The sequence below is a fragment of the Eleginops maclovinus genome, chromosome 7, assembly GCF_036324505.1.
Source record: "Eleginops maclovinus isolate JMC-PN-2008 ecotype Puerto Natales chromosome 7, JC_Emac_rtc_rv5, whole genome shotgun sequence".
NCBI lineage: Eukaryota > Metazoa > Chordata > Actinopteri > Perciformes > Eleginopidae > Eleginops > Eleginops maclovinus.
In genome coordinates, this window is record NC_086355.1 from 24,775,520 (window position 1) to 24,790,749 (window position 15,230).

Genomic DNA, 15,230 nt, shown 5'->3' on the forward strand with positions numbered 1-15,230 from the left:
TGCTTTTTATGACTGCCCCATAGATTATCATCAACCACTCCTGCAGGTCTCCTCAGGCCTTTTAGCTTACTGTTTTGTTTTTTAGGGAAACAAATTGTGTTTTTAGCAGCTTGCTGAGCTTGTACGGCCATCAAGTGACCCAGAACATATTTAAAGCAGAATCAAATGTTGTGTAATACCCTTCAACAGGATTTTATATTGCTGTAGGAGATATATTTAATAATATATTTTGGTCAGTGGTGGCAAAGTCTGTAGGGACTTGACTTGTGCTCCTAACACAAGGATGGGTCACATGCAGAATGTAGATTTCCCCTCTGTGGGTTAGGGTTAGGGTTCATTCTTCTTCAAAATGCTTGCCTATTATTGATTTAGAGATGGACCAGGAGATTAGTTTACAACAATGTGTTCCTAGGGTTCTTTCAAACGGCTGCTGAGCACAAGGTTGGTGGAATATTAGAAAATGAAAACCAGAATTGCTGAACCCAGAGTTGCTGAACCCAGAATTGAAAAATGTCTACACCACCTATGATATACTGTATGTCAGGTTTCAATTGAACAATGGATCAAATCACTATGTTTTAGTAACAAATCAGAGTAATTTTAATAATAAAAAGGTTATCCCATGTTACCTGACCAAATGACTCGCTAGTAAAGTAGTAACTATAGCTAAAGAGTAAAAGTCGATATATATATACTGTATATATATATTGAGTAGCCAAAAAACCCTAGTCCAAGTCGAAGTTACTCTTGTGTCTGCTGGATGAGGTAAGATTGTAATAATGCGGAAATCCTAAAAGTCAAAATATCTTATATATAAATGTATTTGTGGTTTTCTGCTAACTCAAGTTATTTTATATATGTTTGAAATGCATTTCTGTTCAGAACTGAAATCATGGCTCAAGGATGCAATGGAGCCGTCCATAACAAGAACCTACCTTCTCACTTTCAAAAAGACTAGAACAATGGCAATTTACAACACTTAGTTACTACAGCTTAGTGGCCATCATGCATACCACAATAAATGTTGCGGACGGACGAGCAAGGTGGGTCTCTGTATTGGTGAAACCCTCCAGAAATACGTAGCAGTGGGAGGCAAACAATAAGTGTGATATATAGAAGAATATACCCCAAATGGTCCAACAGGGGGGAAATGTACATTTTGCATTTGACCCATCGTAGTGTTAGGAGCAGAGGGCTGCCATATGTACAGCGCCCGGGGAGCAGTGTAGGGAATGGTGCCTTGTTCAGGGACACCTCGGTAGCACTTCTTCCGGGGTCTCACACCGGTGATCTTCCAGTTCCCTACTGACTTTGCCACCGCTGCCCAATATACTGTTCGTAACAGTTTCAGTGCCTTCAGTAGACATGTTGCCCAGCGAATAACAGCAGATCATACTTTTACTTTCAGAAATTGTACCTAATGTCAGATGTGGAAGAAGTACTCTTAGTACATTATTTTAAAAATGTACAGTTTAAAGATACAAGTAAAAGTCCTGCATTCAAAATTGTACATAAGTATACAATTATATTATGTATAAGTTGATATATTTACAATCAAATCACAACCAAAAGCTGCAAAGTAATAGATCTCTAAAATAAATGTAGTCGAGTAAAAAGTACAGTGTTTGCCTAAAAATGTAGGGGAGTAAAAGTATAAAGTAGCATTATGTGGAAAATACTCAATTTAAGTACCTCCATTTTTCAAGTACGGTGCTTGAGTAAATGTACTTAGTGACATTACACCACTGCCTCATTTTATTCACTTCTAGAGTCTTTTGATGATTCAAGATGATGTGAAAAGCACATTTGTGTTTGTTGAGTATAGCTTTACCTGGATATCAGCGACATCTGTACTCATACTAAGTCTAGTCAATGTGTGAGACCCTGCAGACCACATGTCTCTGTATCACACAATGGTCCGGCTCAACTCAGCTCATCAGTACACTTTGACTACTCTGATAATATTATACACCGTATCCTTCTTCCAAAATGTATGAAAGAAAATCCGAATGTTACACAGATGTAAAATCATCACAATCCACTGACCCCCCACCCCCCACCCCCCCTCCCGGTGTATCCCACGGTTGGTTAGACTTCCATTGCCTCCATAAACAAACACGCTGTGTGGAGTTATCAAGGAAAGCCAATATGGCTGACATTCAAAATGACTTGGCCCCATTCTGCTCACAATCAGCAGCTGTCCTATTCAGGAGGAGCTGACAACTGGCACATTCTATTTCCGCTAAAGGCAAAAGATTTTATAATTAAAAATGAAATATAGCCAGGGGCAACAATTGAACAGCTTTGAGGGTTTTCCCGTCCAGTCATGACCATGGTAATGAGCGTATGAAATGCCATTTATTGCAGAAAATATGGTTCTCTGTGCATCTTTTTTTAATGGGGGTAAATACCTTTAGGTGAATTTGGATTACAATATATTTTATATTTTTTATACACATGTATAAAAATATAAATGTGTTTCTATTTTGGTTGTATTAAATATGAGAACAATGGGAGGGGAAGGGTTGAGGGGATGTCGGGATGAAGGCATGAGGGATGTAGGGATGAAGGAATGAGGGATGTAGGGATGAGGGATGAAGGGATGAGAGAAGAAGTGATGAAGGGATGAGGGATGTAGGGTTGAAGGAAGAAGGGATAAAGGGATGAGGGAGGGGAGGGATGTAGGGATGACGGATGAATGGAGGAGGGAAGAAGGAATGAGGGATATAGGGAAGTAAGAATGAAGGGATGAGGGGAGGGATCCAGGGATGAGGCATGTAGCGATGTAGGGAAGAAGGGATGAAGGGATGTAGGGAAGTAAGAATAAAGGGATTGGGGGAGTAAGCCAGGGATGAGGCATGTAACAATGAAGGGATGAGGGATGTAGGGATGAAGGAGGGGAGGGATGAAGGATGTCAGGATGAAGGGATGTCAGGATGAGTGATGAAGGGATGAGGGATGAAGGGGTGTATGGATGACGGGATGTAAGGATTGAGGAATGAATGGATGTAGGGATGTCGGGATGAGGGAGAAGGGATGAAGTGATGAGGGATGTAGGGATGTGAGGGCCCCTCAGATGAATGGAGGTAGGGGTGTATCGTTAAACGGGTCAATGGGTGAAAGGATGAAGGAGTTTGGCCTAGTATGAGGTAGAAGGGGAACTGTATGAGTAGAAGGGAGAGGGAGGGGGGGTTGAGAGAAGAGAGACAAGCGATGGCCGGATGTTTGGCCGGATACAAATAGACTTAGCCCTGATTGGAGATGGGTTGGGCTCCTGAACCTAGGTTAACAAATGAACTTCATGTGTGTGTGTGCAACAAAGAAAATGTGGTTCACACGTTTACTTTAAATGTTAACGATGCATTGTTACTTTTGCAGCTGACAGCCAAGCTGGAAGTGACACTAAACTGTCCGTGGAGGATCTGTTCAGACCTGAGTTCAAGGTCCACGACCCGGAGGCCAAGTGGATCAATGGTGAGTAATAACCATCACTTACTGTGCTGTAGCTGCTGGAATCTGCAAGAATGTTTCCTTGCAACACCTTCAGGTACAAGTGAGCGAGAACTGAAATCAGGGTGATGTGCAACCACGTGATGTGCAACCACGTGCCTTCAACGGATTTCAGAAAACATTCTGCACTAGCAACTTCATTCAGGAGTTCTGATAATTATATGATTGAAAAAATGATGAGTAAATTCCTTATCTCATCTGATGGTTCGGTAATATGTGCTCTTCAAGTAACATGTCACACGGCATGCTTAAGCTATATTTGAGAATTATTATTGGACCACAAATACTGATGTTACTGATACTGATCCTGATAGTGATATCCTAATATTATGTAATATGTTTTGATTCTTCAGGCAAAATATAATTTACACTAATATAGATCTCTTAGTTTTGATTCATTGGAACATTAATATTATTTTAAGTAATCACCCTTGACATTTTTAAAAGACACTTTAATTTGCGGTAATGTTATTAGATGTTGGTGATGTAATGAATTATATAGGGTTTTACATCGAACAGAAGGGAACATAACTTTCTAATATTGCAGTTGTTGTTTTTTCATTGGTGCAAAGATGTTGCTTTAGATTCTTCTTTGCCTGCCCCAAAACAGATGACTTTAAAAATATATATTTATCAGTTTTTGAAGCCTTTCCTAGTGCACTGTGCTGATTACAATACTTTACCACTCATTAGCTAACTCTGCAGCTACAAATCCACCAATTTTTAAAAATATTGTTTTCCATCAAGTCACACTTTCAAAATAGTAGAGAGGCCAACATTTGAAGCAGGAGGAGCCTCGTAATTCTCTATGAAGAGAAATCCCAGAAATAAATGAAAATCAAGAACATGTCGTTGGCCTTGAGGAGATTTTTGGCTCTTCGAAGGCATCTGAATGTGTTTATAATGAGACGTCACTGTGTTCTAATCACAGATAAAGCTGTCATCAGGCTTTATCGCCTGCCTGTTCCATGGAATGACACAATCAGCACACATGAGTCATACTCCTTATTACTGTGGATCTTACAGTAGCATGAGTGACAGGTGAAGTGAATACACTGCCTGTCCCCTCTGTCATGCTGCTGTACATATATACAAAACACCTTGATTCATACATGACATGAACGACACCTCGATGACTACTGAGTGTGCTTTGTGAGAGCAAACAACAGCCGAGTGTTGAGAGAGAGGGGGTGGGGGGTGACATCTCTCTCTCTGCTGCCTCTGTAACTCTGTGAAACAGCCTGCAGACGGTTCAGTCTGAAACAAGCCCGTCGTGTTTCACCCTTGCTTTACCTTGCGTGCAATTATGCAAATTCCGATGTTGGGATTTATTTCCCCTCGCCTTATTTACATTGTATTGATTCCTTGCTTGCCAGAAGGGGATCATATGTTAAGCCCGGAAGGCTTTGGCTGGAAATAAACCACATCAAGTGAAGTGCAAGAGAATCTGATTATGGTTTGCCAAGGCTGGGGGGGGGAGATAACGATACCTCGGAGGGGAAGCGTGGACAGGGTTGTGGCGATAGCGTGTTGCTCTCCGTCTGCCTCCTTTCCTGCAGACCACTGTGTGTGTTTTGGCTTTCCTCTCCGCTGCCCATCGACAGAGTGACTCTGACTCGGCGCCCGCGGGCAAGGGCAAGAGGCAAGGCCTTTCTGTCCATCAATATTTCATTCCCGGGTGACACTTTTCCACTATCTTGGCAACTCCATCTCATTCGCTGAGCTGACCTCAGGCTAGACAGAGAGCAGCGGTGTTGTGCGATGAGGCAGTCAGAAAAGTCAGCTTTATAGGCCGCTCTGTGGATGGATGGGGCAAAATAGACCCAGGACATATGGGAGGAGATAACAGACGGACGGGCAGGAGCAGAGATTGATCGCTGGGATTTGTAGCAAAAATGGGATTTCTTTTTTTCCAAATCAGAAGCTTTGGAGGTTTTGGCTGGAAAGTCATTTATGTCTGTCTCCATTCGAGATAATCTGAATGGGTGCATAATGTGATCTCATTTATAGTCAAGTGTGAGTACGCTGCAGTGTCACAGAGTTTATTTCATTATTTAAGTTACACAGAAACATTTGAACAAAACCAAGGATGACAGTCATTACCATGAAACAAAAACTGTTAATATTAATCTTGAATATATTACAGGCTGTTCCTATTTTAGATCACGAAATCATTAACTTTGTTTATTTACTGTATTTTCTTATCATCAAAACATTAATTTATGATCATGCAAATACTCACTAGCTTTAATCCAACCATCTAGTTTGTATCTCATCATCAGTCTTCAAAAGAACGCAGGAATATGAGTATATAATAAGTTGTATAATAAATATAACTTGTAGAGTTAGAGTGGCTGGAAATGTTGATGTAATGTTGTACTCAGACACGTGGCCACATGTTTTGTACTGTGAACATTGAAATAGGAAATATTCAGTTCATTCAAAGTTTCCTGCAGTGTCAATAAAAAGAACATTCCGCTGTCACAGCTGATCTGTTGGAGCAAACTCTGGTATTAATTCACTTTATTTAAACCTGATATGAAGCAAACAATGGGACTGCTGTTGGCTCTCTGCTCAGCTCCTGTGTACTCTGTTAGTGTTGTGCTAGCAGACTGAATTCAACCGTTAAACTATTGACATGCTTTTAATACTTTGTTTCCCTGTGCCAATTAAGATACCTCAACTCTAAAACAGGAAGTTATCAACTGAGGATTCTACATCACACATTGTAGCCTATCACATCAGGAATTCAAAGATTGAAAGCATAGACGTGTTGAGCCTCAGATACTTTGGTAGTTCCTCATTAAAGCAGACGCAGTGTTGACCAGCACCATAACTACCCCAGCTGTTTGCCTCACTTTTTACTTATTTATTAGTTGTGTATTCTAAGCCATGCAGAACCAGTGCGTGTGTGTGTGTGTGTGTGTGTGTGTGTGTGTGTGTGTGTGTGTGTGTGTGTGTGTGTGTGTGTGTGTGTGTGTGTGTGTGTGTGTGTGTGTGTGTGTGTGTGTGTGTGTGTGTGTGTGTATGTATGTATGTATGTATGTATGTATGTATGTATGTATGTATGTATGTATGTATGTATGTGTGTGTGTGTGTGTGTGTGTGTGTGTGTGTGTGTGTATGTATGTATGTATGTATGTATGTATGTATGTATGTATGTGTGTATGTACACTCATCATTATATTAGGTTAGTTCAAATCAATAATATTAAGTTTGAATAGAAAATATTAGGGCCTATCTATCTTTACAAAGGATATTTTCATTCAAGTATGTAAAAATGATGGATAATAATGTTTATAAAACTACACTTTTTACTTAATAAGACATTAATGTAACATGAAACAGTACTGTGTAATAACCTTACCACTGGTATCCATGCTGTGCAGCACACACTTCCAGTTGCCACTCAGACACACCGTATTGTTACAGACACATGATCAAAGCTCAGATTTGGACCAGCGTTAGGACTCTGAGAGTTACATGACCAGATGGTCTGCTGTCAGACCCTCACTTCCTTTCCAGCTCTGGCTGCCTTCAGGCATGATATATTATTCGCCCAAATGTAGTCAGAGATCACAGGCAGCAGATGTCAATGTGAACAATGTAACACATTACTACTTCTGAAGGAGACAGGAAGTTAGCAGGTCAGAGAACTTCCTTGTGGCTGAAACACATTAGGGCTGTATTCAATGTAGTAAGAATGTCCTAGGTCTTTAAACACACCTTTACCTTGACCTCAATAGAAAACATCATGATGTTTGAAGGAAAGGTGAATTCATAAGGATTTTCTTTAATTATAACACATGAAAAATGTGTTCAGTGGAAACTCAATGGGGTACAATAGAAGTAAGGGCTGTCTAAAAGAGCAAGGCACTTCCTAAGAAGGAAGTTTTTAGTATATAATGTCCAATCACGTTGGTCATGGATGGTTTAATGCTTTTCCTTTTAATAAAGGAGGTCCAGTGTTCCATATAACATAAAATGGAAGAGTTGAGTGCCACTGAAATATTCAAGTATTTCCAAGTAAAAGAGTATTGGACCGCAGCCAGGGTATGTTCCTTTTGGTTTATTACCTAGTAAATGAGGTTCTAATTTTGGTTTGGTTTGCCTTAACTATTGTTAGCAGGCCAGCACACAAAACATTGGTTCATTTTGCTGTAATTTGGTTGTGTATTATTGATCAAGGAAGACCCAATTAAATGTTGGAGTGTATCTGAATCATTTTCACTGCCACTTTTGTGAATATCGCGAGATAGAACATGGCCAGAACTATATGCCATTCTAATTTGTAATGACTTTAATATCCATATCAAAGAGTCAAGCTCCTGGTGGTAAAACGACCACAGAATAATGATGGATATCTGGAGCCTTTAATTCCTGCCTCAGTTGAATGAGTGCCTATATAAAGTCACAGATGGATGGGTCGCTACAAGCTGACATTAGTCAAATGGAGTGCATCATTACATCTGCTGCTAAGAGCACTGTGATTTATCTGCTTCACCTCCATCTCCCTGCTAATGGAGACAGTTCTTCACAGGACAATGTCTCTAGGAAATGCCTCACCTCTTCAACAAGGCGGGGACGATGTTGACTATAACCCTCTATTACCCGTGGATTGGGCTAGTGAATAAGCATCTGCTGATTGGACCATGCATCATTAAATCAATCATGTCAGTGTTGCTTTAACAGCACAGTTCTCCTACAGTCTTATTTACCCTTTTTTAAATATAGTTCCCCACAAATGTGCATGTTCACTGAAGAACGTCCTTTTGCACAATGTCACCAGTCTGCAATGTGACATGAGATTTTTGGAGGTGGCTGTTATTGATGAAGATGTGGACCGAGATTACAGGGAGACATCTGGTCAGTGTTGGGAAAAATGTGCAATAAATGACATGCTCAGTCTTCTCGAGCTGTTGTGAGTGTGTGTGTCTGTTTTTCACATTGTACGTGATTGAGAAAGTGACTTTCAGCTGCTGCCGTGTGATTCATAGAGCGTCACTTTCCATCACACCCGTTGCAGGCAGCACCCTCAGCCCCACGTTGGCAATCTGCTGAGAGAAGGGCATCATATTGTGTGACATAGGCCCAGCCAGGAGAAAATATCACCAGTTGGCTCACTTAAGCTGACACATAGGGCTTTTTTGGCAGCTGGATCTGTGTTCCATAAAAAAAACACATTTCCAGATCTTTTTTTTGTTGTTTCTTTGACAACAATATCGTCGCCACTGTTGACAGATTAGCATCGCCCTTTAGATTTTTTTTATCTTTGTGTGCTACTGTACTCGTACATTGACTTGTTTTTTTTATCATTACAACCAACTGGAAGATGCTTGCTCTCACACTTTTGGTGAATGAGTTTGTCACTGCTAAGTCTGACAGCCGTGAGGAGTACAATCTGCACAATGAGATAAAGGTTCAGCTCATGATGTCTGAAAGAGACAGTTTAAAACAAGCTTCTCCTTTAAGTTCTACAGTGATGTTACTGCTGCTTTCCTGAAGTTAAAATATTCTCAACTCTGTGATGCACAACAGCGACGAGGCGTTTTAAGTCAGTGCTGGACTGTTTTGGTACATCATTTGACTGAACGGCTGCAAGAAACAAACACTAGATATCCAGTGCAACATTTGCCTGTGCCTTTAATAGTCAACAAGCTCAGTTTTAGCAAAAGTGAAGCACACTGAAAAAACTGAAAGGTTGAGTCTAATTCAGTGTCAACAAATTTCAGATAATTATATGAGGTTAGTTGAAAGCAATATTATTACCTTTAAATAGGTTTAACTTAATACGATTGCTTTCAAATAACCTCATATAGTTCTAAAATCTGTTGACATAATACATTTGAGGAAAGTCAGTAAAAAGTGTTGCAAAGAGCATTTGGAAACATGTCAATTATATATAGGATATTGAAAAACTGAAAAAAATCATAAATGCAACAAACTTTGGTTACTAACGATAATGAAGTGGCTTAGATAAGTAGATTTATTTATTTATTTATGTTTCTGTGTGTGTCCCTGTCTTCCCTCTATTTGTTTACTTTGACAATACATGTAATTGTCATATATTAAAATGAAACATAATCAGGGAAAAACAAATAATTCCTCAAAACCTGGTTGACAATGCGGGTTTGTTGTATGGGAAGATCGAAGACTTAACCTTAACTCTAGAGGACCAAGCTGTACTACCAGATGCTGTTTTTGTCAATAACCCTAACCGCCAACCAACTGAGCTGTATCTGACCAAAACAGGAGGCAAAATGTGAGGAGAACTGTCAACTTTGTGTTTTGCTCATTGTCACTGCAGTTATATTAAAGCACAGAATGATGTATACTTAAATGCTGTTTTCATGTGTATCTGCTGCAGAGAGACACTTCTTTCTGCTCACGTGAGGTCTCTTCAGGTCTCAGAGTAACACACGCATAAGGATCCATCACAGATCACTTGGAAGCAACTCATGGCCCAATATGAAGCTTACACAGGTCTGATGTGAGAACTTAGAGCCTACAGTGCTGAGAGGAGAATCTTGAGTGAAGAAGAATACTTGCTTTATTTCTTTGGTAGAAAACTACATGAGATTCATTTAAAACACAGCATTTACAAATCTTGAATAGTCCCAGTGAAGCTGAGTCTTATCATCTAAATTATACAATTTCCCAAATTCCATTAATTTTAAGTGAAGTTTACATTTTCTGAAGTGAATATTTGAAAATAATTTTTCCAAGTGTCTCTATCAGAATAAACCGTAAATATTTTTATTTTGTATGAAACACAAACCATCTGGCTTATTACATCATTTTTAGCTGTGTTTTTAAACTCTGTTTTAGCACATTTCATGATAAGGTCAGACGTCGTGCAGCATGCTCACCTCAGTGAATAGTGAGTGCTACAGTAATCTCTGTAAACCCATTATTGAGCTTTTTGCTATCGATACTGTATACCTCATACAATTGACCTCTCCTAAATAATTCATCCTGTCAATTATTTTCGTTAAATGTATCTTTTTTAATGACCTGAGAAGCATGCTTGTGGCTGATGGATTGATAAATCCTTGCTGGACTGTTTTGCTGTATAATTTGACGGAGCGGCTCCCAGAAATAAACACTTGCAATCATGTGAAAATTAAACTTGGCGCTGGTGGAAGCTCCACATTGAAATTAAGTGTAGGAGAATGCAATGCATCAGTGTGAGGGATAGAGTGTGGTGTAAATGATGGAAGTACCGCAGCGCCCTCACATATTATTGCACTTAATGACTCTCTTAATGAAATGTGCACTGTGATAAATATATAATGCCTAATAATTCAGGTTTCATTTATACATTTACATGTCAGGCCAAGCCCCGGTTGCTCTAATACGTGACTGCTTTACAAGCTGTATTATTAGCAGCTGAACTTTCTGTAGCATGGCTGAGTGGATAATGACTCTTGGAGGTGCACACGCAGTAATGGGAGGTGACATCAGCCGAAGGAGAGTCGTATCTGTGGTCGAGTGTGTGGGTCCTTGACGATGATAAATGCTTTCATGCTCCGGCCTAATTACTGACATAAGCCAACTAATGCTGGTTCAACTAATGGAAATACACATTTCCATCCAACACATCATCTACTTCACTCCAACACTTATCTCTTGCAACATCGCTGCCCAGACTCTAAACATCTAGAGTATTTCCCTAATGTATCAAGCTTTGTTCACAATCCTGGTAAACCCTGCGTCAGAAACTTACCTCTGCATGGAAAATTGTTCGTATTCTGCTCATTTTAGGGTGTATATCAGTATGTAGTGTCTCTACTTTAAAGAGTCCTCTCCTGCTGATGTTCAGGTGTATATCAGTATGTAGTGTCTCTACTTTAAAGAGTCCTCTCCTGCTGATGTTCAGGTGTATATCAGTATGTAGTGTCTCTACTTTAAAGAGTCCTCTCCTGCTGATGTTCAGGTGTATATCAGTATGTAGTGTCTCTACTTTAAAGAGTCCTCTCCTGCTGATGTTCAGGTGTATATCAGTATGTAGCGTCTCTACTTTAAAGAGTCCTCTCCTGCTGATGTTCAGGTGTATATCAGTATGTAGTGTCTGTACTTTAAAGAGTCCTCTCCTGCTGATGTTCAGGTGTATATCAGTATGTAGTGTCTCTACTTTAAAGAGTCCTCTCCTGCTGATGTTCAGGTGTATATCAGTATGTAGTGTCTCTATTTTAAAGAGTCCTCTCCTGCTGATGTTCAGGTGTATATCAGTATGTAGCGTCTCTACTTTAAAGAGTCCTCTCCTGCTGATGTTCAGGTGTACATCAGTATGTAGCGTCTCTACTTTAAAGAGTCCTCTCCTGCTGATGTTCAGGTGTACATCAGTATGTAGCGTCTCTACTTTAGAGAGTCCTCTCCTGCTGATGTTCTGGTGTATATCAGTATGTAGCGTCTCTGCTGGGATTGGTCCACCGCTTAGAGATGTCCCGCCCACTTAGCCTATCACGTACAATGTGTTAGAGCGCTAGCTAATAGAAGCGCAACTGTTATACAGTATTGTGATGTCATTATGATCAGGAAGTAAACAAAGGAGTCCAATGGAGGGAACACAGGGATTTTAGCCTTTGCAGACCATTTACATGCACAAAAACCTACCAAACACTCCACAGGAAGGGACAACCTTGAAAAGCATAATAGGGCCTATTTAAAAATGTAAAGAAAAAACCATCATTATGAAATAATGGATGCTTGATGGATAAGCAGCTTATAGACTTAGTTAATGCTGATGTACATATCACACCATAACTGAGGGAATAATACAAAATAAACAATTAAGGTGTCAGAAACCCGGTATTTTGCTGCATTAGGTGAATGTAATGCATTGAACAGCTTCTCATGGAGCCAAGCATTATTCAATATTATTCCAGTCACCTTATTATACCTCTCATGTGACGGTCACGTTTATAGATTGACAAAAACTTTAGCTTATAATGATGAACATTGTTCACATATTTCTCAAATTTTTAGCATATTGACTTTATCAAAGCAACTGTAAAATCCCGCCCTTAGTTTCATTCTGTAGGAACATGCAAATGAGAACAGTCTCAACAGTGTCAGGGTTGTTGCGTGGGGGGGAGCTTTTGATCTTGCTGCAGCCACCCTAACTATGGGGAGGGACGGGGCTCTCTGTCTTACCATGCTTTGTGTGTGACATCTTTACCACGTCATCTCAATCCATATCTATAGCCCAAATTCCTGGAAGGAAATATATTGGTATGCACTCTTTGATGGCTTTGATGTGTTTTAGTCTGTTTCTCAAATCAAATAAACACTTTGTCAGGGTTGTGGGTTTTGACTCAATTTGTTAACAAAAATGGAAAAAGGAGTTCTCTGTAGAATCCAATGTAACTAAAAGATTGTGGTCAAAAGATTTCACCGCTACCCCGTCTGACCATCAGCCGCTGTGTCCCATTGCCCTGCCATATATAGACATGCATGTCATATCCTGCCTCACAAGCATATTTATTGACAGCCAAGAGAGACTTAATATAACCTATCAATTAACTATTAAATCCAAGTGTAGTTCAAAAAAACACATATCTAAGTCCTTTTATTCTAAAGATATTGCAGATATTCATTAATAATCCTATAAAAGTAAAATGGGTTTAACACAAGGAAGAAAACAACAACTAAAAATACACAATTCAAACGTTTTGATCATTTCTAAATGTTTGCATGAGTTCTTATTTGACTCACTTTCAGGGGGCAGCCCTAACCTTTTCTAACTCAGACCTGTTGTCAATAGGACGTTGTGATACTATAGTATGTGTAGATTTAAGTGTGAAAGACCAAACATGTGAGGGGGGTGTTCTCCACTCTCACTGGAAATGACACCCTTGAAGCTGACTGTGCGGGTGAACTGCAGCACAGGAAATGAGTACCATTCTCTGTGATGCTCGTCTATATCAGAGACACAGCATATATCGTAAGAGTATCTTTGCCACCAATGTTCCCCTCGGGGGGGCCTCTTACCTTGGCTCAGACACATCCCATTACTCTCTGTGTGCAGCAGTATTTGGTGAATCATTGTTTCACTTCCACACCTTTAATTTAAATCAAGAATTTGGCAAGAGGTATGAAGTTCTCTGCAGGGCTGCCAATAACTGTGCTGTGACCCGTTCCGCAGAGTGATGGGGGGGTGGATTCACTGACACACTCCAACTGAAGTGCCCCTGGGTTTCTCAGGGCTGTGTGTGCCTAAGGTGGTGTGAATAGTTTCTTAATAAGTGTAAAGCGAACAGTAATTGCATGTCAATGCCAACTCGTGGTTCTGATTTCAAAAAGATGTTTGTGTGCCAGCAGACTTGTTTTCTTTCGCGGATTACTAATCACTCCTTCGCTCAGCTCAGTAGGTCTCCTCGCATTCAGCCATCAACCCACCTTGATTTTCTTTCATTTTCCTAATTAGCTACATGATCACACCAATTAATCTCTATTCCCCCGCCACTCAGCATGGTGGCAAAAGGAACAAAAGATCAGCCGTGTTGCTGTCAGCTGCCAATGATCTGCAAAGTGGTTTGCAACATATGGATTCATGGCAGTGAACGGGGTCTTGAAAAAAAAACAAATTGCATCTTTTTAGACTGCTTTTCCACTTGCATGCCTTTGCGGCATCGTTCTCGGGGGTTAATTAGGAATATCATGCTCTGCTGCCTCCCATTAATTAACATTAGAGACTTCCCAGGCTGCGCTGGGAACTGCTGCTAAAGCATCAGTGCATGGAAGAAAGTGTGTGTCAGTCCCTCCCTGCTGACATGCAAATGTGTGTGTGTGTGTGTGTGTGTGTGTGTGTGTGTGTGTGTGTGTGTGTGTGTGTGTGTATGTGTGTGTGTGTGTGTGTGTGTGTGTGTGTGTGTGTGTGTGTGTGTGTGTGTGTGTGTGTGTGTGTGTGTGTGTGTGTGTGTGTGTGTGTGTGTGTGTGTGTGTGTGTGTGTGTGTGTGTGTGTGTGTGTATGTGTCTGTGTGTGTGTGTGTGTGTGTGGCACATCCACACGACTGGTAGAGCGTGAAGGTTGTTATTGGTGAGCTACTGCCTGGAAGCTCCTGAGCTGAGAGCAGGCGGACAGACAGATGAAGGACTGTCCTGTTCCTGTTCGTCCTCTCATACACCTCAAACTGAATTACACTCGCACACAACTAAACTCAATTACAGTTTTTTCCTACGTGCACGTAGCCCTGTGCACTTTGACGAGCAGCCAAACACCTTCCACCATCAAGCACTGGAGACTGGAGTTTTCCTTTTAATCAGTTAAATGACAGAGAAAGGCTGAAACTAAGAAATAAACTACATTATGCAAAAGACATAAGACCAGAATAATACTTAAAATCACTATACCATTATAAGTCGAGAAATGTACATAGGGGAGAGTGGGGTAAGATGAGACAATATTTACTTTACTCCTCTAAGCTTTGAGATGTTTGGTACAGGAATGCTTCTGATTGCTAATTCAAGGCCAGTTAACAGATTTCTTCGGAGTAAGGCCATGGAATCTGATCTGGTCTGAAGCTCCTCTCTCCAGAGTGAAGACCCTCTCTGCCTCTGCTGTTCCATTGTACCTACTGTTCTTACTTCCTTTCCTCCTTCCGTTTTATGTATATTCCTGTCTGTTGCCACTGATCTGATGGATCATCCTCCCTTGCCATCAGTCGCTTCTTTCTCCATCTCCTGAGTCTTTCTTTTGGACTTTCTTGGCATGATA

General features: G+C 40.4%; 1 protein-coding gene across 4 annotated transcripts in view; it reads left to right on the plus strand.

The window, feature by feature from the left end:
• LOC134867715 (inactive dipeptidyl peptidase 10-like) overlaps nucleotides 1-15,230 on the plus strand; it is a 679,335-nt gene that overhangs the window by 180,205 nt on the left and 483,900 nt on the right. For all 4 annotated transcript variants that reach the window (XR_010166171.1, XR_010166173.1, XR_010166172.1 and 1 more), the window contains exon 3: nucleotides 3,379-3,474. Coding sequence is in view for 1 of the 4 variants with exons in the window: in XM_063888497.1 (XP_063744567.1) it covers nucleotides 3,379-3,474 (96 nt within the window). In the remaining 3 variants the exon portion in view is untranslated. The remainder of the gene's footprint in view (nucleotides 1-3,378; nucleotides 3,475-15,230) is intronic.